This window comes from Colletotrichum costaricense (assembly GCF_030867565.1).
Source record: "Colletotrichum costaricense strain IMI 309622 chromosome Unknown Scaffold_20.1, whole genome shotgun sequence".
Lineage (NCBI taxonomy): Eukaryota > Fungi > Ascomycota > Sordariomycetes > Glomerellales > Glomerellaceae > Colletotrichum > Colletotrichum costaricense.
The window spans coordinates 949,180-971,634 of NW_026848249.1; the positions used below are offsets into that span (position 1 = coordinate 949,180).

The following is a 22,455-nucleotide window of genomic DNA, read 5'->3' on the forward strand; positions in this document are numbered from 1 at the left end:
ACACCACGTCCTCGTTCGCGTTGGGTGAGAGATGAACATGGCTAAGCGCGGGGTAAAGGTATGTCTCGTTAAAAGACCCTTGCAGGCATCACGTGTTCATCTGCACATTGTAGCTGATAGCACTCAATGGCTATCCTCTGTTGGTTCACATCCAGCCTGCAGCCTCGCGGCTCGGTGTCGTCTTGCCACCTCAAGCAAACAAGTCATTCCTCACCTTGCCAAACTTCCCCGCTTCTGTGCGACAGGGTCCACGCAACACCAGTCTTTCATAATGGATCCTTTGTCGATTTCAGCAGGCATCATTGCGATAACGACCGTAGCGGCGCAAGTTGCCAACCTCCTCGCTGGGATTCGGGAAGACTGGGATTCTTTACCCGGCCGCATGCATGCGCTGAGCAACGAAATCCAAGACTTCAATGTTGTGTTACAGCAAGTTGCCATCGCTGTCAAGGAGAGAAGGGTCTCCGGGCAGGATGCCTACGGTGAATCGACGCTGCTGCCCCTCTTGGTTAGGGGGAATAATGTCTTAGTAGACCTGAAAGCAATCCTCGAGCGTCTTCTAGCAACCGGAACGAAGAAGAAAGAGGCTATTTCTCGTGTACTAATGTGGAGGAGAGAGCAAGGCACCGTGTCCTCGCTTCAGGAGCAGATCAAGCAAGTAAAATCAAGTCTGAATGTCCTCCTGGGCGCGTCAAATTCGTGAGTCGGCTCTTGAAACGTATCGAACCCATATCTAAGGGATCATGTGGCTGACTTTCACCAGACAAGATATGATGCACGTCCGTCTCTGTTTAGAAGAGCTCAGCTTGAAAATATCGCACTCGAAGGACTCAGTTTACCCCGAGAAGGAAGCGCAAGACGATTTCATACAAGCTCTGCTTAATGAACATCACGGCACAATGAAGGAGTCGTTAAACAGGTCATACTCCCAAGTCGATGAGCATTTAAACAAGCTTGAGGCACTTCTTCAAGCCCAGGCAACAGACATACATACCTCACAAGTCACTCAGGTCGGCCGACTTTACAATGCATCGACGCCGCCTGCGAGGAGACGTGTCGTCCGAGCCGTCAGCCCAGCTTCGGCTGCGCGAATCCAAGAAAAGTCTGCGTCTGTCGGAGTTCGTCTACGCCAGAATCGTACAACGTGTCAGTCGACCTGTCTTTGCTCTTGCCACTCCTCAAAGCTCAGAAAGTCCCCGTCATTCATGGACCGTATGGTTGGCCAGCTGATGCTAGGTTACAGCGGGCTGCCTTTGCTGAGCACCAAATGCGACTCAGCAGCGTGTATTAAGGGGCAGACACCGGCGGTCAATGTTGAATATTGGTTTCCATTGGGGGTGTGCTGGTCTCAAATCATTCGTCTACATCTATCGTACGAAGCGAATGTTGGCCCTTCCCTTCAACTGAGCACCTTGCGACGCGTACCGGATTCATCGCAATGTGTGAGCTATGCGCTTGATGGAAATATACAAGGCTTGAAGAGTTTGTTTGGTCAGGGACTAGCATCGCCTCGTGATGTTAGCTCAACGCGAGGATACTCTCTTCTCCGAGTAAGTGAAGCAGGCTCTTTGTCAATTCAGGGCATGTTGCTAACAGTATTTAGTGGGCGCTGTATGGGCAACAGTATGAGACATGCAAGTTTCTGATGTCTGCAGGGGCAGATCCAACCTATAAGTATGCCAACAACTCGACGATTTCTCGCAATACCTTGTGATGTACTAAACATGTTGACTTACAGGCCGATTGCACCAAGTGATGATTGCCCAAGCGACAAGGCAGGAGACATAATACTCCGGGCCAACATCTCACAGGAAGTCATTGAGATTCTTCGGCTCATTGCGGAGGGTAGTGATTTCAATGAACGCCAAAACTTTGCTCGTATTCATAAGATTGTCCTAGGCCTTTGTATTGGTGATTTAGAAGAGGAAATACGGCAGGACCCAAAGTCATTAGACTTTCCAGACGGCACAGGACGGACAGCACTGCAGTGGGCAGCAGCGAGAGGCGACGAGCGAGCCGTGGTGACACTCCTCAGCTGGGGTGCTGATCCCAATAACATGGACAAGAAACTCAATACGCCACTCACTCTCGCTGCTAATCAGAACCAGTCAGTGTGTGTTCGACTTCTTCTGGAGGCCGGAGCACTACCGGATCCCGAACTGCCACCGTCGGTCAAATTCGGCACACCGCTCAATTGCGCCGCACGTAACGCGCCTGACCCGGTCCTAATGAAGACTTTACTGGATTTTAACGCAAAAATTGAAGCGAGCGGTGTGGATGGCGTCACACCACTCCTGCATGTTGCGAGGGGAAACAGCGCCGCTCATGCAATGCTTCTCCTGGAATACGGAGCCGACATCAACGCGACTTCGAAAGCTGGCCAAACACCCCTAACTGCAGCAATTCAATACAACAACCATAGCGTTCTGAAACTCCTTCTCGAGAGATGGTTCGACTACAACGAGTGCCCAAGACTGAAGGGACCCAACCTCTTGGAGACAGTCGCTAGATATGCCGACGTCGAAACAATACTTCTCTTAACGGCAGCCGAGCATCTTCGAAGCTATCCTGACAAAACGTATATTCTGGATCACTATAAGGAAGTCATTGATGGGCGTAATGACTCGTCAGATGAGCTGAGCGTAGCCTTTGATGAGTTGCTATCGGTGCTGAAGATGGAAGCCAAAGCCCATGGAAGCATTGATGAGCTCATGGAGTCGGGCCTGCTGATTCCTTTGGATTATGGAATCGAGTCTGAAGAGGACAGCTCATCAGATCTTCTGGTTTTTGAGGATGCCAAAGAGATGTTGGACATTTCGAGCAACTCGTCGAGCCCCATTCGCACTTCATGCCCGGCGCACGATCTTGAGAAAAGTTTGGAAGAAAAGACGGGAGGGAATTGGTGATTTCTCACTACTGGCGGCCGCTTTAAGGTTGCAATTACGTTGTATTATAGCTCATTCGGGATGTTCATTCTGTACTATACGCTTTTCCGACAATCGAGCGAGCGTTACTACCTCACGATCACACACATCAAAAGAACTTCTTTTCTATTCTTATGCCATTCCCAGTTCTTTTTGACTCTAGGTAGCAATTCCAGAGACTGTAATATAGCAAAAGACTGATAGTAAACACGACTGTCCATCCCCTCAGCACTCCCCTCACGCAACAACCTCATCAAAGCTCTTCCCCACCAACTTGACAAACACATCCTTATACTTCTCCGCCGTAGCCTTGCACACATCCTCCGGCAGCGCGACACCCTCCTTCCCCTTGAGCCCCTGCTCAATCAACCAGTTGCGAATAAACTGCTTATCGAAGCTCTCCTGGTCGCGGCCGACAGCGTAACCAGCAGCAGGCCAGTACCGACTGCTGTCGGGCGTGAGCACCTCGTCCACGAGCACGACCTCGTCCGTGTCCGGGTCGACGCCGAACTCGAACTTGGTGTCGGCGAGGATGATGCCGCGCTCGGCGGCGTAGTTGCGCGCCGCGGCGTAGAGCTGGAGGGCGAGCTCCTCGACGCGGTTGGCGTACTTGGCTCCGACGAGCTTGACGGCCTCGTCCGGGTGGATGTTCTCGTCGTGCTCGCCCTGTTCTGCCTTTGTGGAGGGGGTGTAGAGGGGCGTGGCGAAGGCTTGGGATTGTTGCATGCCGGCGGGGACGGGGATGCCGTGGACGGTGCCCTTTGACTTGTATTCATTCCAGGCGGAGCCGGTGAGGTAGCCGCGGACTTGTTGGGGTTACGGTCAGTATTTACAATCACGAGAAGGTTTAGTATGAGAAGCATGGGGTTGAGACATACCGATGGCCTCGAGGGGAATGACCTTGAGGCGGCGGACCTGCATGGCGCGGTTCTTGATGAGAGCGGCGTCGGCGGCGGGCAGGCCGGCCGGGGGGTCGAGGGTGATGAAGTGGGTCTTGAGGCCCGGGACTCGGTCGGTGAGAACCTTGAACCAGTGGGCCTATGTGCCGTTGAGCAGTCGCATTAGTAAAGATGACTTCTCACATGATCTAATATTCGAGGATATAGAATGAGAAGGGGTTGTGAAGAGTGAGAGGATTTGAGTGAGTGAGTGGGTGAGTGAGTGAGTGAGTGGTGCGGAATGAGAGAATGAGCCTTACAGAGGCGTGGGTGAGGATGGCGCCCTTGTCAGGGATGCCGTTCTTCATGACGACATCAAAAGCCGAGACGCGGTCGGAGGCGACGAAGAGGAGCGTCTTGTCGTCGACCTCGAAGACATCGCGAACCTTGCCCTGGCCGATTTTCTTAAGGCCGGTGAGGTCGACGGATGTGACGCTAGCAGTCGCCATTGTGTGAGAGCCGTGTGAATGAGGTGAGTGAATGTGGGGTGGAGGGGTTGAAATTGTCGGCTTTGGAGGGGTTCAATGGAGGGGCAGTCGAGTTGTTATAGCGCGACAAGGGACGGAGAGGTCAACCAAAGTCGGGAGATGTGAGCAACGTGAGTTAGAGCCTTGTAAACAGTAATCTGGCGCACCTTGGTGAATAGAAGACGGAGGATGAGTCAGGTTTTCGAAGCCGAGTTCGGGATGAGGTTGGGAGACGTTCAAAAGGTTGAAAAGGTCGCGGCGCACCGTCCGCTCGGCACGGGTGACGAAAAACCGGCGTGAAAAAAATTTCCCCTTCGGGTGCAGCCGCTCCACCGGTTCCCCCCCTCCATTGATGGGTTCGAACTTTAAGCAGTGACATTCCGCAGTTTGAGACGACAGTCTGAATTGCGATTGACTGAATACATCAGGTCAATTATTGATTCAATTGAGATACTTCTCTCTCTCAAACAATCTACAGACCGAATGAAGATGCAGTGAATGCAATATAGGCCACGCTTTGGAGGCATGCCAGACGCGAGGAAGAGCGTCTGTACCTTGACGTCAAATTACATTATCATTTAGAAAGTATGAGTAAGTATATGCATATGAGAATTAACCCGCCATCAGCGCCGCGCCAACGACAGCAAAGACAGACATGAGCACCATTACCAAAAAGCCGTCCGTTTCCGAGGCCACCAGCCCAGGATGTGACGCGGCATTCGGTGACTCGCTCGACGACGGCGTCGAAGCGCCTGCCGACGCTACCGACGTATCCATTCCAGCAGCCGCCGTCCTCGTCATCGTCCCCGTCCCCGCCCTCGTCGACGTCGGCGCCGGCGTACTAGCTTGGCTCGCCACACCCGTGGCCGTCGGCAAGGCAGTCTCGCCCGCCCGGAGCTCAATCACATTGGTCCGGGTCGCGTTGAGATTCGACTGTGCGATGCCGACCTGGTGGTTCGCCTCGTCGTAGACGACGTATGCACTGCGCAGGAACGTGTCGCCCAGCAGCGCAAACTCTGTGCTGTTGACGTCGAACGTGGCGCTATTCTGGATACCAAACATGCAGGGCTTGTCGAACGGGGTGAGGCCCTTGAGCTGGTCCATGATCGGGTCAAGGTTATCCAGGACCATCTCCTCCATCGGGACGCGGATCTTGACGCCGGCGAAAGCAAAGTCGAAAAAGATCCCCTCGCCCTGGGGACCTCGCCACTTGCAGTCGATGAAGCCGTAACCCGCATCGACGACGTCGTATTTAACCCAGATAGACTTTGCCATTTGCTCAGGGAGGAGGCATACCGTTGACCCGGAGTCGAGGACGGTTGCTGCGTTGAAGTTGTCCCCGGCCATGTTGACCGTCTTGCCGTCTGGTGTTTCGATTTCGACGCCGGTCATGGATATGCTGTAGCTTGTCATGTTACCCGAGTGGTGGTCGTTGACGAGCGGGAGCGTGGTGAGCGAGCCGATGTATTTCTCCGTGTCAATGCCGCCGAACAGTAATGTTCCCTCAGACGACGAAAGATCATTCTACCCGTCACTGTCAGTGGACATGCTGGAGGATTGAAAGTTGTAGAGCGCCTCCCTTACCAGCCATATACTGAAGGCTTTTCTGCCTATGACACCTTGCGTAACCATGTTGTCGAGAATGGTAGGATACTTGCGCTTCGTCGCCACAGTCTGTGAGAACCCCAGACCAATCAACCCCGTGCCCTTGACCGTCTGAATCGCCAGACCAAGCTGCTGGTCCTTGACCGTCTTCCCATTGATGCTGACGACATCCGAGATGTAGTCTCCCTTGATGTTCTTGCCGTCAAGGTACGTGATATCAAACCCGTTCTGACCGACGACCTTGTACGTCGAGCTCGCCGTCGAGTTGTATGTCTCGGTACACCCCGTCTCGTACTGGCGCTGCAGCTTCGTGCTCGTGCAGAGGTCGGCCTGCTTGTCGACGATCCACGTGTCGCTGCTGCCCGTGTCGACGTGCAGCAGCGCCTTCTGTCCCGGGGTGCCGATCTCGACTTCTGAGTAGTACCCGCCGCCCGTGATGTTGTTGAGCGCCGCGAGGGTGAGGGTGTCGCGGCGGGTGATTTGAACCAGGTCTACGGGGAGCTGGATCTTGTGGAAGTTGGCTGAGATGACCTTTTGCGAGACGGCTTCCGACGCCAGGGCCGCGAGGGCCAAGGTCGTCGTGGATAGCTTCATCCCTGTGGACTGGGGAGGGGGGGCCCAAAGCATCGACTCCCTCGAGAAACGGACGCCCGTGGTTGGAGATCGAGTCCCTGTTGTTTACGTCTGCTCCACCCCCGCAGACTGCTTCTTATGCGGAGAAGCTTATCCTAGCAGACGTCTGGACGGGTATTCGAGAAACCGGGGACATGAGCCGGTAAGCAACACAAGGCTGTTGAGACTACAGGAAAAAGAAGAAAGCAGAGTATCGCTGGCCGGAGCTGTCAGATGCCAAACGGCGACGGGATCGCACGTCCTTTTCTGTCAATGGGACAACAGCGGGAGCTCTCCTCTAGTACAGCCGCAAAAATGGGGAAGAAAGGCAAGACTCTTTGGAGCCACGCCCAGCAGGGCTACCTATCTGGGGCCGTTGGAGCTAGCCTGACTGCATAATACCGGTAGGCAGACCTCGCGCCACCTTGAGAGCTCGTTGTTTTTACGAGATTTGGAGATTTGGGGTTTGATAGTCTGGTCACGCCAGCCCCGAGATGGTTAGAGAGGCACAGCAGAACACCCCAGACGGGCAGAACGGGTTCCTCGGCTCTGTGCTTGGCGGCAAGGGAAACGGGGCCATGGAGGGCCATTGGGTGCGGAATATCATGATGGACACTTGGTGGAATGCCCTATCCGTACATTCAGGGGCTTTGTTATTTCTTGACGCATTCTTGGTGTGGGTTGCTTTGCTTAGTGTATGACGCGGGGAGCATGCCAAAATGAGTGTGTATGGCAAATGAGAAGATGGGAAAATGGGTGAGAAATTATTTGGTGTGGGAAAGTTGAAGGATCAAAGACAAGCAGAGACAAGTCGCGGGCCGAATTGACGTCTTGGCGTATCCGGGGTGCTTAGTCACTGGCGATTTGTACGAGGTGAACATCCTTTGAAGGATGTTTGATCCCTTGCTTCTAGCATTATGGTTCCACAGAATGCTTCATTTCTTGGTATTATGTCTTTGCTGCGTTGGCTTTGCATGGTGAATAAACCTGTCAACTGAAGGGGAAATGGTAACCGGCAAAGAGGTGGGAAGTTGAATGATATTGATGCCGATGGGTAAAGGCCCAGATTAATACCATTCTTCATCACCGCCATGCCGGGAATCGTACCAAGTCGTGATTGTGATTTTAGACGGCTTTCGGCCATCTCTCCAAAGCACTCCAAAGTGACTGGACTACATTGCCTCCCTGTCGCAGTGTCGAGACACAGCCTAGGTATTCTGGCTGGGCATCGCAATATCTCAAGCCTTTTTGACCCCGGAAACGCCTTGTCCTCGCCATCGCCTTATTACAAATCTCAAATCTTGAATCGAAGCCAAAGCCATCTCAAGTGGCTATGGGCGGGCCCAGAGTCCCATCCGGCAAAACACGCTGCACGGTATTGTGCTCCGCCTCCTTCCTCAGCTTCCGTTCCGCCGCCGCCTCCTTGATGCGGCGCTCCGCATCCAGCCTCGTGTTCGCATCCACAGCCAGGAGCTTCATCTGGTACTTCACATCTCTAGTGTGGATTGAGTACCATCCCTGATGAGGCTTGCAACGCTTCTTGTCGCAAAGATTCTTGTCCTCGCCGCTCAGCCGGCTGCCGACGTCGAGGTTGCCCGCCTTGTAGATCTCCTTGGCCTCATCCGACTTGAGCCAGTTGGCAAAGGGGCCCACGACGCCCACCTGGTCGAGGCGGTAGTCGTAGCCGCATGCCGCGTCTTCGAATTGCTTGGAGGCGATGAGGGCCTTTCGCCGGTCGTTGGACCACTCGAGGATCTGGAGCATCTTTTGGCAGAGGAGGACCTCTTCGCCCAGCTTCTTTCGCTCCGCGGCTGACACTGTAAGAATCTCCTTCTCCTCCTCGGTGAGATACGCTGGTATAAGATTCTTAGTCTTAGATTCAGGGCTTTCAGCTGCATGAAGTAGTTAGTCTAATTGCGCAATCCAGTTGAGCCGTTGAACTGATTTGCGTACCTCCGTTATGCTTTGGAGCAAACGGCTTGGTTCGGACCTTCCATCTGCCATCATCCGAGTCGACACCGGCAAGCGTGCTAGCCAACAGACCCATGACCTCCTCCTGAGTAAGTCCGTCCTGCGTACCGTTCTTGGATGAGTGCTTCTTCGGCAGGGCCGCGATGCTCTTCTCCCAAAACATGTGCGCATGCTCATCGCTGCAGAAGACGCTGCTGTTCTCCGGCCCATCATAGAGACGCGCGGCCTTTATGCAGTTCCTGTACGAGCACGTCTTCTTGAAGAGGCTGACGTTCTGGTCGCCGTCTGCGCAGTTAGGGCAGACGAAACGCTCAATGAGGTTCTCGCCAACCTCCTTGCTCATGCCAATGCACTCGCCGTGGAACCAGTCGTCGCACATGTCGCAAGAGATCATGAACCGGTGATCGTCTGGACCGCGGCAGATGCAATACGGTCCGTTGTCTGATTCTTCATCGGAACCTCCTGCCAAGTCATCTTGTAGATTAGCGGATGATGTCGTGGACGTTGCGTCAGTCTGCTTCTTGGGCTTGCTTGATTTCGATGGACCACCCTTGGGTCTTTTCGGCACCTTCTTGACTGCAGCGGTTCCCTTCTTCTTCGGTCCCATCTTTTGAGATTCTGATGGCTTCTCGGTGCTTTCTAGAATGGTGGAAGGAGAGAAAGCCTCTCTAGTTGGAGGGGGGAGAGAAGAATTGGGTTGTGATGACGGCGCCGTAATGAAATCCGTTTGCTCCTCTTCTGTATTCTGAAGTGCCGTTTGAGATGTGGTGGAAACTTGGCCGGGCGCGTCTTCCATCTCGAGATCCCCATCCTCGCCGCCTTTGATCTTTGGCTCCATGTCTGAATCCATGGCTTCCAGCATATATCTTTACAGCAGTGACGACCTGAAAGTGGAACACAGATATTGAGAGCGCAGGGTGAGAACAAAGAGTGAGTTTTAGTGAAAAGAAAAAGGAAAAACAATTTCGTTTGTTACGTGATGCACGGCGCTGAGGTTCACTAGATTGAAGTTACAGAATGAGAGTGAGTGAGAGTGGAAGGTCCAGCGTTAAGAAAAGACCCACGGCTATCTCGGTGAGATCGGCTAGCTCTCGGTCTGTTTCGGTGAACAGAACGATAGGGAAGGAATACCGCATCAATGGTTCTTCCGACCCACAATATTTTGGCAGGTGGCCCAAGCTCACCGAGAGCTTTTTTGGAGTCTTACGATTTTCGAATGACGAAGGCTCCCAGATTTCCCGGTCGGCCTGCATCATCTCGTTGATTAAATCTTCAATTACCTCAACCATGTCGCAAGCCACTACGAGGCTTCTGTGGAAGTCTCTTTCCTCCACAATTTCGACACAATGCCGACGATGCATCTCCCAATCGACGTCTCCTAAGCAGACCCGGCCGACTACCGCTGCGCCGAACATGCTTCAGACGAGACCTTCCCCGGCGCAAAGGAGGACGAAGACGTTCAAGACCGTAGAGGAGGCAAAGAGCAGATACAGAGCAGGGGTATGGTCTCTATCTAGAGTACTTGGGTGCCGTTGTCATTGAGAGTGGTCATGCTGACTGGATGTCTGAACCAGCCCTTTTCGTGGAAGGCAGGCCTGCTGTTCGTCGGAACCGGTGTTGGTCTGACATGGTACTTTGAGGCCGAGAAGCAGCGCATGGAGCGCAAGCGCATTGCGGAGGCGACTAAGGGCATGGGACGGCCCAAGGTGGGAGGACAGTTCGAGTTGACCGACCAGAACGGCAACAAGTTCACCAGCGAGGATATGAAGGGTCGCTACGCACTGGTTCGTGGAGCCGTACAATATCGCAAGGGAAGAAGAACAAGAAAAAGCTGACAATGTCTGCCACAGGTCTACTTCGGCTTCACGCACTGCCCCGACATCTGCCCCGACGAACTCGACAAGATGGCCCAGATGTACGACCTCGTCGAGAAGCAGCGCCCCGGCTCCGTCCTGCCCCTCTTCATCACCTGCGACCCGGAGCGCGACACTCCCAAGGTGGTCAAGGAGTACCTGTCCGAGTTCCACCCGAAATTCATCGGCCTGACGGGCACCTACGACGAGATCAAGGCCATGTGCAAGCTGTACCGCGTCTATTTCAGCACGCCGCAGCACGTCAAGCCGGGCCAGGACTACTTGGTGGACCACAGCATATACTTTTACCTGATGGACCCCGAGGGCGACTTTGTTGAGGCGCTGGGGCGGCAGCACTCGCCGTCGCAGGCGGCCAAGATTATTCTGGACCATATGAATGATTGGCAGGGAGGGTGGAAGAAGGAGGAGTAGGTTGAGAGAAAGCGAGAAGATTGATGAAAGTGCGTGGTGTACCAACTTGTGTAATATGTACTATCAACTGTTATATGGATAGACCTTTGAGCCATCTTTGCTCCAAGACCACTCAATCACACTGCAATGCCTTGGAATGTTTGCAATCGATGGAACATTATTGCAGCCTTCCTCAATTTAGCCTTGATTCTCAACGAATGGAGGTCGATGTATCTTTGAGACTGTAGTTATGGCAGTGAGTGCACCGTAATTGCATTTTAAGGAAACATTTCTTGTACCTAGTACGGAATCATCAAACTCCCTCCTGAGCCTTCGTAGCTTTGATGCTATCTACAGAAATCCAGACTGTTGTCTTTGGCGACTAACACACATGAATCATGAACTATGAGAAGGAACGCATCTATCTGAATTATAGGTCTTTGGTATCAGAATGTAGCTTCCTCACCTAATAATGAGGCGGCCGGTTTCAAGGCGTTGCATTGAATGATGGGCTCAAGACGCACCCCGCAGACCTGAGGTCGACTCAGCCGCTAAAATTAGCGAGCGAGCGGAGAGCATTGGACGGATGGCAGGGGTAGGTCCCCTGCAGGGGAGAGCTCAGTCAGTGTTGACCGTTATCCGTTATCCGTGCCCACGGGCTCAACCTCGACCACACGGGCAACCTCGACTCATCATCACTCTTACACTCAAACAGCACCCATTTTTCCTTTCACGTTCTGTCATGCAGCATATTTGAATTCCAGATTGATTTTGAAGGGACTTGCATTTTACACATCATGAGACAGGCAGTCAGGACAACGGGCCTCGGTCGGCTCGTCTCGAGGCCACTCACCACTTCACCGACACCTTTCAGGTGCGCGGCTGCCGGTATCGGGCGTCACGAGAGAGAACTTTCCGGGCTGAGGAGGGTTACGCTGCCTTTGACGAGATTACCGGGCGCCACCAAGACTTTTGGTTCGGAACGGTGGTTCAGTAGCAAGAAGCCGGTTTTCGAGGCGGGCGAAGCCCCGTCGTTTGCATTTGCTTTTGAGTGAGTCAAACCCAACAGCGCGAGAAGGCGTAGCTCATTGGGGGGCCCGATGAGGTCCTGGAAGCCATAACCATCACCCATGTTCCACCAGGAACTGTGTAAGAGACGTGACTAACGAGAGAGGGCAGCATCGATGGCGTTCTGTTGCACGTGGCCAAGCCCATTCCCGGGGCCGCCGAGTCGCTGCAGTATCTCAACGACAACAACATCCCGTTCATCCTCCTGACCAACGGCGGAGGCAAGCCCGAGGCCGTCCGGGTGAAGGACCTGAGCGACAAGCTCGGGGTCAAGCTCTCGGTGGACAACTTTGTCCAGTCGCACACTCCCTTTCAAGAGCTGGTGCAGGGGCCGGAGGGACTGGGAGACAAGACCATCTTCCTGACGGGTGCCGATGCGAGGAAGTGCAGAGAGATTGCCAAGCTGTAAGTCAATCACCTTTGAGAGTTCGCATGCTCTCTAAGCTTCACACCAACTGACAATCCAACAAGGTACGGCTTCAAGAACGTGGTGACGCCTGCAGACATCATCCACGCCCACCCCGAAGTATTCCCCTTTGAACTCCTCAAAAAGTCGGTCTACGCAGACTCCCACGAGACCCTACCGAAACCGATCCACGACGGCACCGTAGCAGACGCGGACGCGCTCAAAATCGACGCAATGTTCGTCTTCAACGACCCGCGGGACTGGGCTCTCGACATCCAAATCATCACCGACCTGCTCTTGTCGCGCAACGGTCTGCTGGGAACGTACTCGCCCAAGAACGGCGACGCGTCGCTGCCGAACGGCGGGTGGCAGCAAGACGGGCAGCCCCCGCTCATCTTTTCGAATGCGGACCTGTTCTGGTCGACGACGTACCACCAGCCGCGGTTCGGACAGGGGGCATTCCAGGCGGCTGTGGCGGGCGTGTGGAAGGAGGTCACGGCGGGGCAGGCGGAGTTGAAGAGGACTGTGTTTGGGAAGCCGTTTGCGACTACGTATCAGTATGCAGAGCGGGTTCTTGATGCCCATCGAAAGGCGCTGCTTGGTAAGAGTAAGAGTGGTGGTGGTGGAGATGCCGCGCCGTTGAAGACGGTGTACATGGTGGGGGATAACCCGGAGAGCGACATCCGGGGCGCGAATGATTACAGTAACGAGGAGACGGAGTGGGCTTCTGTGCTGGTGAAGACGGGTGTTTGGAGCCAGGAGAGGGGCGCGCCTACGCATGAGCCCAAGATGATTGTGGATGATGTCAAGGCGGCGGTTGAGTGGGCGTTGCAGAGGGAGGGAAGGTCGGCCAAGATCTAGCCATGCGTTGGAGCATGTTGGTACTAGAAGCTTCTCAAGTAGTGTGTTGTATTTAGGCAATATAGTCGTAGCCCACCGGTGAATGGCAGAGCGTGTAACTACAAAGCCAGCTGGACCGTGTAATACAAGGTGTGGCAGAGCTCAATCGAGAGAGAGAGAAAGAGAGAGAGAGTGTGTGTGTGTGCAGTGTGTGCTAAAAGTACGTGTACCAAGGTCTGTACATGTATTGAAGCAGGATTTTGCAATTTAGACGTCTACACGGTCTGTCCCAGCGATATAGCGTCGTGTACATTTAAAGAAGGAGATTGGACGGTCAATTGAGGCACATGGCAATTACCGGCATGGTAATTGGAGAAGAACCCAAATACCATTTTCGCCCAAAGCTGTCAATTGATGTCAACTGCTGTCAATTTTGGGGGCGAACTGTTGGTGTGTCGCCATGTACGTCACATGCAAGACGCGCGCGCCATGCCATGGAAAGCAAGGGTCGGGAGCTCCCGACTGGTACAGTAGGGTCCCCCTGACGTCACATTTAGTCTTGTCTTTTCGGGATGGTTGCGTGGTTGCGTGGCATTGCCATGGAACCGGGCTGACAGAGACTTAAAGGTGCCAAACTTGACGTTGGTTAAGGTACTCTAAAGTATGTTTCTGTGGCCTCGTGAGATGTCATGTCGGTGACAGAATCCTTCCCGAGTTTTTTTTAGCTGGTGGTGAAGTGATGGAGGAGCGAATTGGTGTTAGTGCGACGATAAGAAGAACCCTTGCTCTGGAATTGTGCAGTTACCTGAAGACAAGACAAGGTACCTTGACATGTGAGGTGGGCGGAAGTCGGCGGAATACCAAATTTGTGCGGTTGTCGTCGGGTGCATTTGCGGCACTGCGGGACAATGTACGGTCTAAAGCGCGCTATAAGGAACCTGGGACCAATGATAAGGTACCTACCTTTACGCAGTATATACGCACTACTTACTTTTGTAAAGCGGGCAGGGATGACGGCGAGGGGTGCACCTGACCACTTCCAGCTGGAGGTCCACTGCCTGGAGCTCTCCCCAGTGGTCCCCGTCCCCACGGCTCGGTCAACCAAAGCGACCAACGGCCCATAACTGCAACCTCCTCAGAACCTCGCACCACACGACTAGTTGCCCTTTTGCTGTGGCTGTAATTCGCCTAACAACCGCTCAACGTGTTTTGTTGTGTCTTTCTTTTCTATTCTTTGGCCCTTCATCTGAACACCCTTCTTCTTTGCATCGTTTCCCCGCACAAACTCTTGCCATTCTCGTCTCATCCTCTCGTAAATCTTCCTCTTCCAGAACCACTTCGAGAACCCAACCTAACCCAGCCTGCAGCCAGCCCCCCCGTCACCCCTCACAGTTGGGGTCCATCTTACACTACCAGGTACCTTACCTACCTGGTCTGAAGGTGACCCGTGTCGCCTGCGTGCCCCACGATAAACCGCTCCGTGTCTTTTTGCGCCGGGCCCGATAAGAAACCTCTAGCACCCGACTCCGTACTTATCGTGGGATTCCCATTCTCTGAGCCCCTCCCCTCCAGGCTCCCCCATACCCAACCTAAGCTGCAATCGCAAACTGTCACCTCTCACCTCCCCAAAGGAGGATAACCTCGATTTTCTTCACCGACGCACATTGCAAATCCCCTGTCATCTCACGCGAGCAAAATTTCCTCTATCCGTATAGCCGCGAACCTAGCACCATTACCCGACTTTGTGCGCGCGCGCGAGACTCCCTTCTCTCATAAACTCTGTTGCGCCCGCCTCTTCTTCCTCTGTCTTGCCTGCCAAGATGTCATCCTCTTCGTCGCCCCAGATCACTGGACAGCAGCAGCCCCTGCGATCAGCCATGAAGACGGATGAAGAGTGCGCGTCCAACACCGCCAAAGGTCAGTTCAAAAAAACGTCTGGCTTCGTCTCATTTTAAACATACCCACGGTCTGCAGGCTCGGCACTCCCATCAAGTGGTATCGTGTCATCTCGACAGTGATGGGGGGATAAGGGGTCGCACACATGTGGCTGGCAGTCGAGCCGCGATAGTAACTCGTTTCAATGCTCATGCTTGTGCCCATGTCTGCGTGCCTGCCCCGCGTCACCCAGGAACACTTTACTGCTCATCGCAGACACGGCTTGATGGACCGGTATCGTTGCTGGGCTTATGACGTGTAAGAAAAGACACATGATGTACTAACCTTCTCACAGTCGTTCAAATCGCTGAGCCAGAGGCTGACGCTGTCGCCCCGCCTCCACCTGCCCCGCCTTCCGATCATCACCACAAGAGACAGTACGCCGCCAACATGGCCAAGAGGTTGACAGGTCGCATGGGCCTCACCAGCTCCTCATCGTCTCGCTCTTCCCCTGTCATGGAGCCGTCGCCTGGCCCGTCTTCCGACGATGCTACCGCTGCTGCTGCTGCTGCTGCTGCCGCAGCCGCAGCTCAAGCCTCTCATCACCACCATCGCCACGGCCACAAGGCCCACTACGAGAGTCAGAAGCTGCTTGCCCAGCTCAACGACTGGTTAGAGCATGAGAAGAAGAAGAAGGCTGCCCGGAAGAGCAAGACATCGCCCCGACGCCGCTCACCGCAGTCAAAGACCAAGAAGGAACAATCTCCTGCGGCAGAGACGGCAGACCCGACAGCCCAGCCCGCTGCTCCTCGCTCACGCTCGGACTCCATCGACTCCGATTCCAGCGACGTTTCCTTCGATAGGCTGCAGAAGATCATAGAGGACAGCATGGCTTCTATGGGAATCAGCTCGGTGCCTCAAATGAGCCCCAAGGTCGGCAGGCGCCCCTCCCTCCGTCACAAGAAGTCCTTGTCGCGTAGCATGCTCCACAGGACGGCAAGCTCCGACACCGATTACATCGGCGAGGATGTCATAGTACCAACCTGCGACGCAATTCTCGACAACTCAAAGACCCTCAGCTACAGTGGTGGTGGCAAGAGTACCGACGACCTGACCCTTGGTGGCCAGGCGGACGAGAAGGAGAAGGCCTGGGAAACGTTCAAGAATGAGATTGTGCGTCTAGCCCATACTCTGAGAATCAAGGGTTGGAGAAGAGTTCCTCTGGACAGTGGCAACAGCGTCATCGTGCAACGTCTCAGCGGAGCCTTGACCAACGCCGTCTACGTCGTCTCTCCTCCCGAAGACCTCGGGGAAGTACCCGGCAAGAAGCCCCCACCAAAGCTCCTCTTGCGCATCTACGGACTCGAAGCCCTCATCGACCGCGAGAACGAACTTAGCGTGCTCCGGCGACTGGCGCGAAAGAAGATTGGCCCGAGACTCCTCGGGTGCTTCACCAACGGCCGCTTCGAGGAGTACTTCAACTCCATCACCCTCACCCCCAACGACCTGCGCGATCCCGATACCTCCAAGCAGATTGCTAAGCGCATGCGGGAGCTCCACTTTGGCATCGACGTCTTGGACAGAGAAAAGGATGAGGGACCTGCCGTGCTCAAGAATTGGGATGCCTGGCTCGGCAACGTCGAGAAGAAGATTTGCGCCCTCGACGAAGGCGTACGCAATGGCAACTGCGTCTTCCGCGACCGCGGGTACGTGTGTGGTGTGGAGTGGAAGCAGTTTAAGGAGCTTTACGACAAGTATCGCGAGTTGGCTCTCAGCGCCTACAAGGGCCACGCCATCCGCGAGCGTCTCGTTTTTGCCCACAACGACGTGAGTGCACTTGCCCCTATCTTTTACCCCCAAATGTCAAAGTCAGTCACCAGCTAACACGCTCTTCCAGACCCAATACGGCAACATCCTCCGCATGCGCCCCGACGACGAAAAGTCCCCCCTCCTGAAGCCAGCAAACGAGCACAAGCAGCTCGTCGTAATCGACTTCGAGTACGCCGCCGCCAACGTCCCAGGCCTCGAGTTCGCAAACCACTTCACAGAATGGTCCTACAACTACCACCACGAATCCCTCCCCTTCCTCTGCAACACGGCAGTCTACCCAACCATCCAGGAACAGCGCCGCTTCCTCAAAGCCTACGTCGAGCACCGCCCCCAATACACCCACGGCGGCGCCTCCACCCCCCGCCTCACCCCCGCCGGCGCCGCAGACGGCAGCAGCGCCGTCGGCACGCCCGCCCTCCTCCCCACCAGCTCCTCATCCTCCATCGTCGAGTTCATGCTCGACGCCCGCGTCCCGCCCAACCACTGGAAAGAAGAAGAGCGCCGCGCAGAGGAGGCCGTCGAGGCCGAGATCAAGGAACTCTACGAGGAAACCCGCCTCTGGCGCGGCATCAACAGCGCGCAGTGGGTAGCGTGGGGCGTCATCCAGGCTAAAGTCCCCGGGTTCGAGTCCCAGGAGGAAATCGAGCAGCAGGAGAAGCAGGCGCAGAACGAGGCCGCCGCGGCCGCGGGCGACGCGGACGCCAAGGCTGAGGTGCAGGCTGCCGCGGAGGCCGAGGACGAGGGCGACGAGTACGATTACCTGGGCTACGCGCAGGAGCGAGCGTTCTTCTTCCTGGGCGATTGTGTGCTCATGGGGATCGTGAAGAAGGAGGAGTTGCCCGAGGACGTGCAGTCCCGGCTCAAGATTGTGGATTACTGAAAGTAGTAACCTAGCATTTGACGGAGACTGGCTACTTTTTTTTTTTGGGTGCCTTTCTTTTGCACATACACCGTTTACAATGTACCAGATTTCAAAGCTCAAAAAAAGTCTAGTGATGTGAAATGTTTAGTTGTAGTGGAGCATTGTTGTATTCTTGTGTGCCATCTAGAAGTTTCTTGCGCTGCACGTGTTGTGCTAGTAGCTACTCTATGACAGCCTTGCTCCTCCCATCTCTACTTCCTCGCGGTAGTAAACACCACAAGCAGTATCTCCATTGTCCGTTATCACCCAAAAAGCACCTCAACCCATCTTGTTATACCGCTCCCTAGCCCGATCCTGCACCGTATTCACATACTCGGCATAACTGTTCGTCGTCTTGCGCTGCGCGAGCTCCGCCGCGTCGCCCAGGTTCCCGCCCTCGGCGCCGAGGCCGACACCCTCCTGGTACGCGTGCGTAGCAATCACCTCGGTGCGGCCGTCGCCGTTGGCGCCCAAGCCCTGCCCCGTGCTCCAGCCCATCTTGGCCAGCATCCCCGCGCCCTTGGATTTCGGAGGCGCCGGCGGAGGTGTCTTCTCCTTAGATGCCGCCGCCGGGGGATTGGCGGTCTTATCGTCTTTGCGCGCTGGTTTATTACCGCCTTGGACGGGTACCTTTGGTTTTGCGGGTTGGTTAAACACCTCTCTTCGCTCCTTGGCGCGGTCGCGGTACTGCGGTGCTGATTCCTCGTCCGCCGCTGGTGCCGCCGGCTGCTCTTCTGCTTGCTTTGCCATCCTCTTGTCGCGGGCAGCTAGTCGCGGCTTAGCTGCCTTGACCTTCTCCTCATCTGCAGTAGCGTTCTTGTGATTTCTTGACTTTTCATGCGTACTTAGATCATCCAGAGATTTATACTTCATCATGCAGATCAAACAGCAGATCTTTTCGCGGTCCACGTATGATACTGATGCTTCCGGCGTAGATGTCTTGTCTGGAGCCGCAGTTCCCGTCTGAGGCGCGGGTGTCTGAGAGTGCTCAATAGTAGGGGCCCCATTCGGCGATGCTGTCGGAGCAGGGGCTTTCGGAAGGCTTGCCCCAGTCAAAGAAATCTTGATAGGGCCGGTAGAAATTGCGTTCGCGCCAGATAGAGAGATCTTCACAGGGGCGCGCTCTTCCGATTGACCATTTTCACCAACTGCATCGGCGGCTCGCTTGCCCTCGTGTATTTCGACATGCCGTTTCTGCCAAAACGCCATTTGTCCAGCCATCGGTACCGACTTTTTGGTGGAAGAGGCGGGCAGATTCCCGTCCGCCTTGCGTTTCTTGCCCTTCTTCGCCTCGTCGGCAGCATCCCCTTTGCCTCCGTCTCCAGAGGTGCCGCCAGGGGGAACCTCGGTGATCACTCTCTGGCTGGGATAGACGTGGGGCTCCCAGTACTTGACCCGAATAGCCGGGTTGAAGAGCGGGTTGAACGAGACACGCTCGTTAAATCGCGTCACTTCCCTGAGTTCTGGCACGAAGACGCCCAGATGGATGGTCGAAACTGTCACAGGCTTCGTGGCAATCGTGAATTCGCGCATCATCTGAAACTTCTTCATGGCCGCCATCGCATCTTCCACTGTCCAGAACTCGGCGAATCCAAAGTTGAATGACTCGTTCGTCTCTTGATCACGCATCAAGAATGTGCGGTGGAGAGAGCCCGGCCTTGCGCCGTAGCCAGATGCATCGCCTGTCGGGGCAGTGGACTTGAGCTTTGGCCCGTCGCCGGAATTCCTTGCTGCTGCTTGCTTTTGCACCAGCTCTAGTTTTCCAGCTCCCGCCGAGAACACATCCTCGTTGACGGATGGCGCCAAAGGGAAGAAAACCAAGATCTGAGAAGGTGTATCGGATGCATCGCTCTCGCCAGTCAATAGAAATCGGTATTGGGACGGATCTGGCCGAGTCAGTACGGTCTCGCACTTCCGTAAGAAGGATCGTTGAATGTGCATACCTGTGGGCGGACCGCCGCAGTTCTTGCAACGGCTTCTGGTCGCATAGTTTGAAAAGTCACAGGTCGGACAGCTCCAATTAGCGGCAGTTCCAGCGCGACTTTCCCGCTCAGCGTCATCGCGGTTCCTTGCGTAATGGATGTAAATCAGGGTCATGCCATCCGTGCTATCATCAACCTCCCCGCTAAAGAAATTGATAACAAGCTTAGGGTAGTTTGCTTTAACAAACTCGACCGCCTGCTCGACATTCTCGAACTGCGCGAAAGCGCGACGCTTGCCTGGCGAAGATGTAAGCAAGTGCAGGTGAGAGGGTTGGGGGATAGGTGGCTTACCTCGCCCAGTTGAGGGGATGCGAAGATCGACAGATGGATATTGTGATAGATCGGACTGTTTAAAGAGACAATCCCGCACCGTCTCGAGAGATACATCGGATGGTAAACCTTCCAGGATTACAGTATCACTCGGAGTACCAGCTTGTCGAAGAGGCGATGTAGAACGATCGCGACGAGGATGGCGATCTGGGCTGCCACCTGGAGAGGCGGAAAAATGACGAAGATCCTCGTCAGTACCACGTCGGGCATCATCGCGGCGAGTGCTATCGTCGTAGTGAGGGCGAGAGTAGCCCCGGCCATCTCGATCGTAACGACGTGATCCGCGGTCGTCGCCGTCATGTGGGTGAAGTAGCGCAGCGTCTTCATCACGGCGATCCATATAGTCATCCCGACCACCGCCTTGATCTCCCGATCGAGGACGTGGCTCGTGGGCCTCACGCGGCGGTCCATGGTAGTAACGGTCGTGGTCTCTTGCGCGGTATTCTGCAGTCTCACGATCCCAATTCCGGTCCCGATCCCAGTCGCGCTCGCGACGGCGGGTATCCTCCGGGGCGTAGCTGTCGTCGTCGTAGGACAGCTCGAGGTTATTCCTGGGGGGAGACCTAGAAGAGTCTCGTCGTCCCGTGGGCAAGTTAGCAGAAGCTCAAACCAGCCAGATGTACTGCAGATGGTCATGTCCTCCGCAGGCTCAGCTTAGTCTCTTTACCCTGCCGCGTTCGAAAGCCGTCGTTGTCTGAATACTGTTGTTGATCTCGTAGAGGGGATCTTCGTCGCTCGTACGGTCCCCTCTCGCGCGCGCGATGGTTGTCCTCGTACATGATCGCGGATCGCAGGAAGGGGTGTGTCCGATCTTTATGCGCGCTGCTTCGGGCGTGATTTGGGTCGAGTTTTGCTTGGTCCGGAAAGAAGAAGAGGAGGGAAGGAAGGAGTAAGGCGCGGTGCTGTCCCCTCGTGAGGCGTACGACAAGACCGTGCCTTTATGCTTCAACCAGGTATTGGTGGAACACAGAGGGCGACGGGCCTCAGTAATGGGCTTGGGCGAAGTCGGGAATGAAGAAGGGATGGTTCAAACAAAGCTCGGGCCGGCAGAAGCTCACCCCCCTGGCAACTTCCATTCGAAGTCGACTTGCGGCTGCCTAGGTAGGTTTCATGGGATTGCACCTTATCTCTTGCTTAGTCAAGCGGGGTCGTCGATAAGGTTGGTATGGACCTGGTCCGCGTTCCTCCATCCTTGTACCTTGTACCTGGGTACTCATCAACTTCGTCCTCCCCACGTTCATCATTGTCATCTTTTGAGGTAATTTCAACCCAAGGTTCTTAAGTAATCAGCATATCGTTGGCAACTGAGAGAGAATTATTGATCATTTCAAGTTTGTTGCATTAGATCTCCAACAGAGAGTTGAGCGGCGTTGACCAAAATCCTTCAACTAAATCCTTCAACTTCAAAAAGCCCATCGTCATCTTGGATACTTACACGGCCTCAACCCCACCATTTCTTTCTGCCATCAACCACGACTCGAAGGAGCAGACACATCTTTCCACCTCTATTGTTCGCAAATCCCATAGGCATGGAGAACCAAGATCAAGGACCGTGGGAGGTCTCCGAGGACTCCTGCTACGTTGCCCTTACCTACCATCTCCTCGACGCTTCAGCCATCATGAACCGAGTCCGCTCACCACAAGCCGGCGCCATCGTCCTCTTCTCTGGCACAACACGCGACACATTCGGCGACAAACCCGTCAAAGAGCTGCAGTACAGCGCCTACACGCCGCTTGCCCTCCGCACCATGATGTCCATCGCCAAGGCCATCGTCGAGAAGCACAGCTTGAAAGGCTTCGCCATGATTCACCGTTTGGGAACAGTCCCCATCGGCGAGGAGAGCATCTTGATTGCGGTGTCGTCACCGCATAGACAGGCTGCGTGGAGGGCTGGTGAGGAGGCGTTGGAGGAGTGCAAGGCCAAGGTCGAGGTATGGAAGCGGGAGGAGTTCCATGGCGAAGAGGGCGTGTGGAGGGCGAATCGAGATGGTATTGCTGGGCAGAAAGAGACTGTTGGGGATCGAAGCCATCTAGAAAGCTCTAGTCCAACTCAAACATGAATTTTTAAACATTTGATGACCATTTTCGTAAGAATGCGCATCACATTTGTGAAAGATGCAGGCTGCTTCCATCCGTGCCAGGGAGTTTACCATCACACGGAATGAGCTGCTCGCAAATCCAGACGTGATATCCTTTTCGCCAGTAGGTAAGTTAACTAATAAGCTGTGTCACTTGATCAAGCATGACGCGTGCCGATTGGAGACTATCACGTCTTGGGCGTTCAAGGGGCTCACCTAGGTCATGGGTCATGAGCAGGGAAAGACATTTACGGCGCCCTCATTGAAGTCTCACAGTATAGATTCAACATTTTGGACATATCAGCACTTTTAATATTTGTGACAGAATATGGGCATTTAATTTGCCTGTATCTCGGTATCCAAG

At 54.6% G+C, this 22,455-nt stretch overlaps 9 protein-coding genes across 9 annotated transcripts; 5 read left to right on the forward strand and 4 right to left on the reverse strand.

Annotated features, from left to right (window-relative positions):
• Window positions 1-271: 271 nt before the first annotated feature.
• Window positions 272-2,906, forward strand: CCOS01_14487 (ankyrin repeat domain-containing protein; the record flags this gene model as incomplete). The annotated part of the gene is made up of 5 exons (XM_060462630.1): window positions 272-699; window positions 764-919; window positions 1,011-1,137; window positions 1,604-1,674; window positions 1,739-2,906. The coding sequence occupies 5 exons, from the start codon at window positions 272-274 to the stop codon at window positions 2,904-2,906; spliced, it is 1,950 nt and encodes a 649-aa protein (XP_060307115.1).
• A 255-nt stretch (window positions 2,907-3,161) lies between these two features.
• Window positions 3,162-4,311, reverse strand: CCOS01_14488 (phosphoribosylaminoimidazole-succinocarboxamide synthase; the record flags this gene model as incomplete). Its single annotated transcript, XM_060462631.1, has 3 exons — window positions 3,162-3,730; window positions 3,803-3,962; window positions 4,123-4,311. 3 exons carry the CDS (start codon window positions 4,309-4,311, stop codon window positions 3,162-3,164), a joined length of 918 nt encoding a protein of 305 aa, XP_060307116.1.
• A 630-nt stretch (window positions 4,312-4,941) lies between these two features.
• Window positions 4,942-6,528, reverse strand: CCOS01_14489 (eukaryotic aspartyl protease; the record flags this gene model as incomplete). The annotated part of the gene is made up of 2 exons (XM_060462632.1): window positions 4,942-5,853; window positions 5,914-6,528. The coding sequence occupies 2 exons, from the start codon at window positions 6,526-6,528 to the stop codon at window positions 4,942-4,944; spliced, it is 1,527 nt and encodes a 508-aa protein (XP_060307117.1).
• Window positions 6,529-7,869: 1,341 nt separating this feature from the next.
• Window positions 7,870-9,379, reverse strand: CCOS01_14490 (PHD-finger domain-containing protein; the record flags this gene model as incomplete). The annotated part of the gene is made up of 2 exons (XM_060462633.1): window positions 7,870-8,438; window positions 8,500-9,379. The coding sequence occupies 2 exons, from the start codon at window positions 9,377-9,379 to the stop codon at window positions 7,870-7,872; spliced, it is 1,449 nt and encodes a 482-aa protein (XP_060307118.1).
• Window positions 9,380-9,804: 425 nt separating this feature from the next.
• Window positions 9,805-10,802, forward strand: CCOS01_14491 (SCO1/SenC; the record flags this gene model as incomplete). The annotated part of the gene is made up of 3 exons (XM_060462634.1): window positions 9,805-10,017; window positions 10,092-10,301; window positions 10,368-10,802. The coding sequence occupies 3 exons, from the start codon at window positions 9,805-9,807 to the stop codon at window positions 10,800-10,802; spliced, it is 858 nt and encodes a 285-aa protein (XP_060307119.1).
• Window positions 10,803-11,479: 677 nt separating this feature from the next.
• Window positions 11,480-13,116, forward strand: CCOS01_14492 (HAD-superfamily subfamily IIA hydrolase; the record flags this gene model as incomplete). Its single annotated transcript, XM_060462635.1, has 3 exons — window positions 11,480-11,832; window positions 11,961-12,254; window positions 12,321-13,116. Coding segments are annotated over 3 exons (1,443 nt in total), but the record flags the coding sequence as incomplete, so codon positions are not given.
• A 1,799-nt stretch (window positions 13,117-14,915) lies between these two features.
• On the forward strand, window positions 14,916-17,680 carry CCOS01_14493 (choline/ethanolamine kinase; the record flags this gene model as incomplete). Its single annotated transcript, XM_060462636.1, has 3 exons — window positions 14,916-15,012; window positions 15,326-16,797; window positions 16,868-17,680. The coding sequence occupies 3 exons, from the start codon at window positions 14,916-14,918 to the stop codon at window positions 17,678-17,680; spliced, it is 2,382 nt and encodes a 793-aa protein (XP_060307121.1).
• A 300-nt stretch (window positions 17,681-17,980) lies between these two features.
• Window positions 17,981-20,649, reverse strand: CCOS01_14494 (G-patch domain-containing protein; the record flags this gene model as incomplete). Its single annotated transcript, XM_060462637.1, has 4 exons — window positions 17,981-19,587; window positions 19,645-19,920; window positions 19,975-20,029; window positions 20,113-20,649. The coding sequence occupies 4 exons, from the start codon at window positions 20,647-20,649 to the stop codon at window positions 17,981-17,983; spliced, it is 2,475 nt and encodes an 824-aa protein (XP_060307122.1).
• An 893-nt stretch (window positions 20,650-21,542) lies between these two features.
• CCOS01_14495 (uncharacterized protein) lies at window positions 21,543-22,073 on the forward strand (the record flags this gene model as incomplete). The annotated part of the gene is made up of 1 exon (XM_060462638.1): window positions 21,543-22,073. One exon carries the CDS (start codon window positions 21,543-21,545, stop codon window positions 22,071-22,073), a length of 531 nt encoding a protein of 176 aa, XP_060307123.1.
• Between the last annotated feature and the right edge of the window lie 382 nt (window positions 22,074-22,455).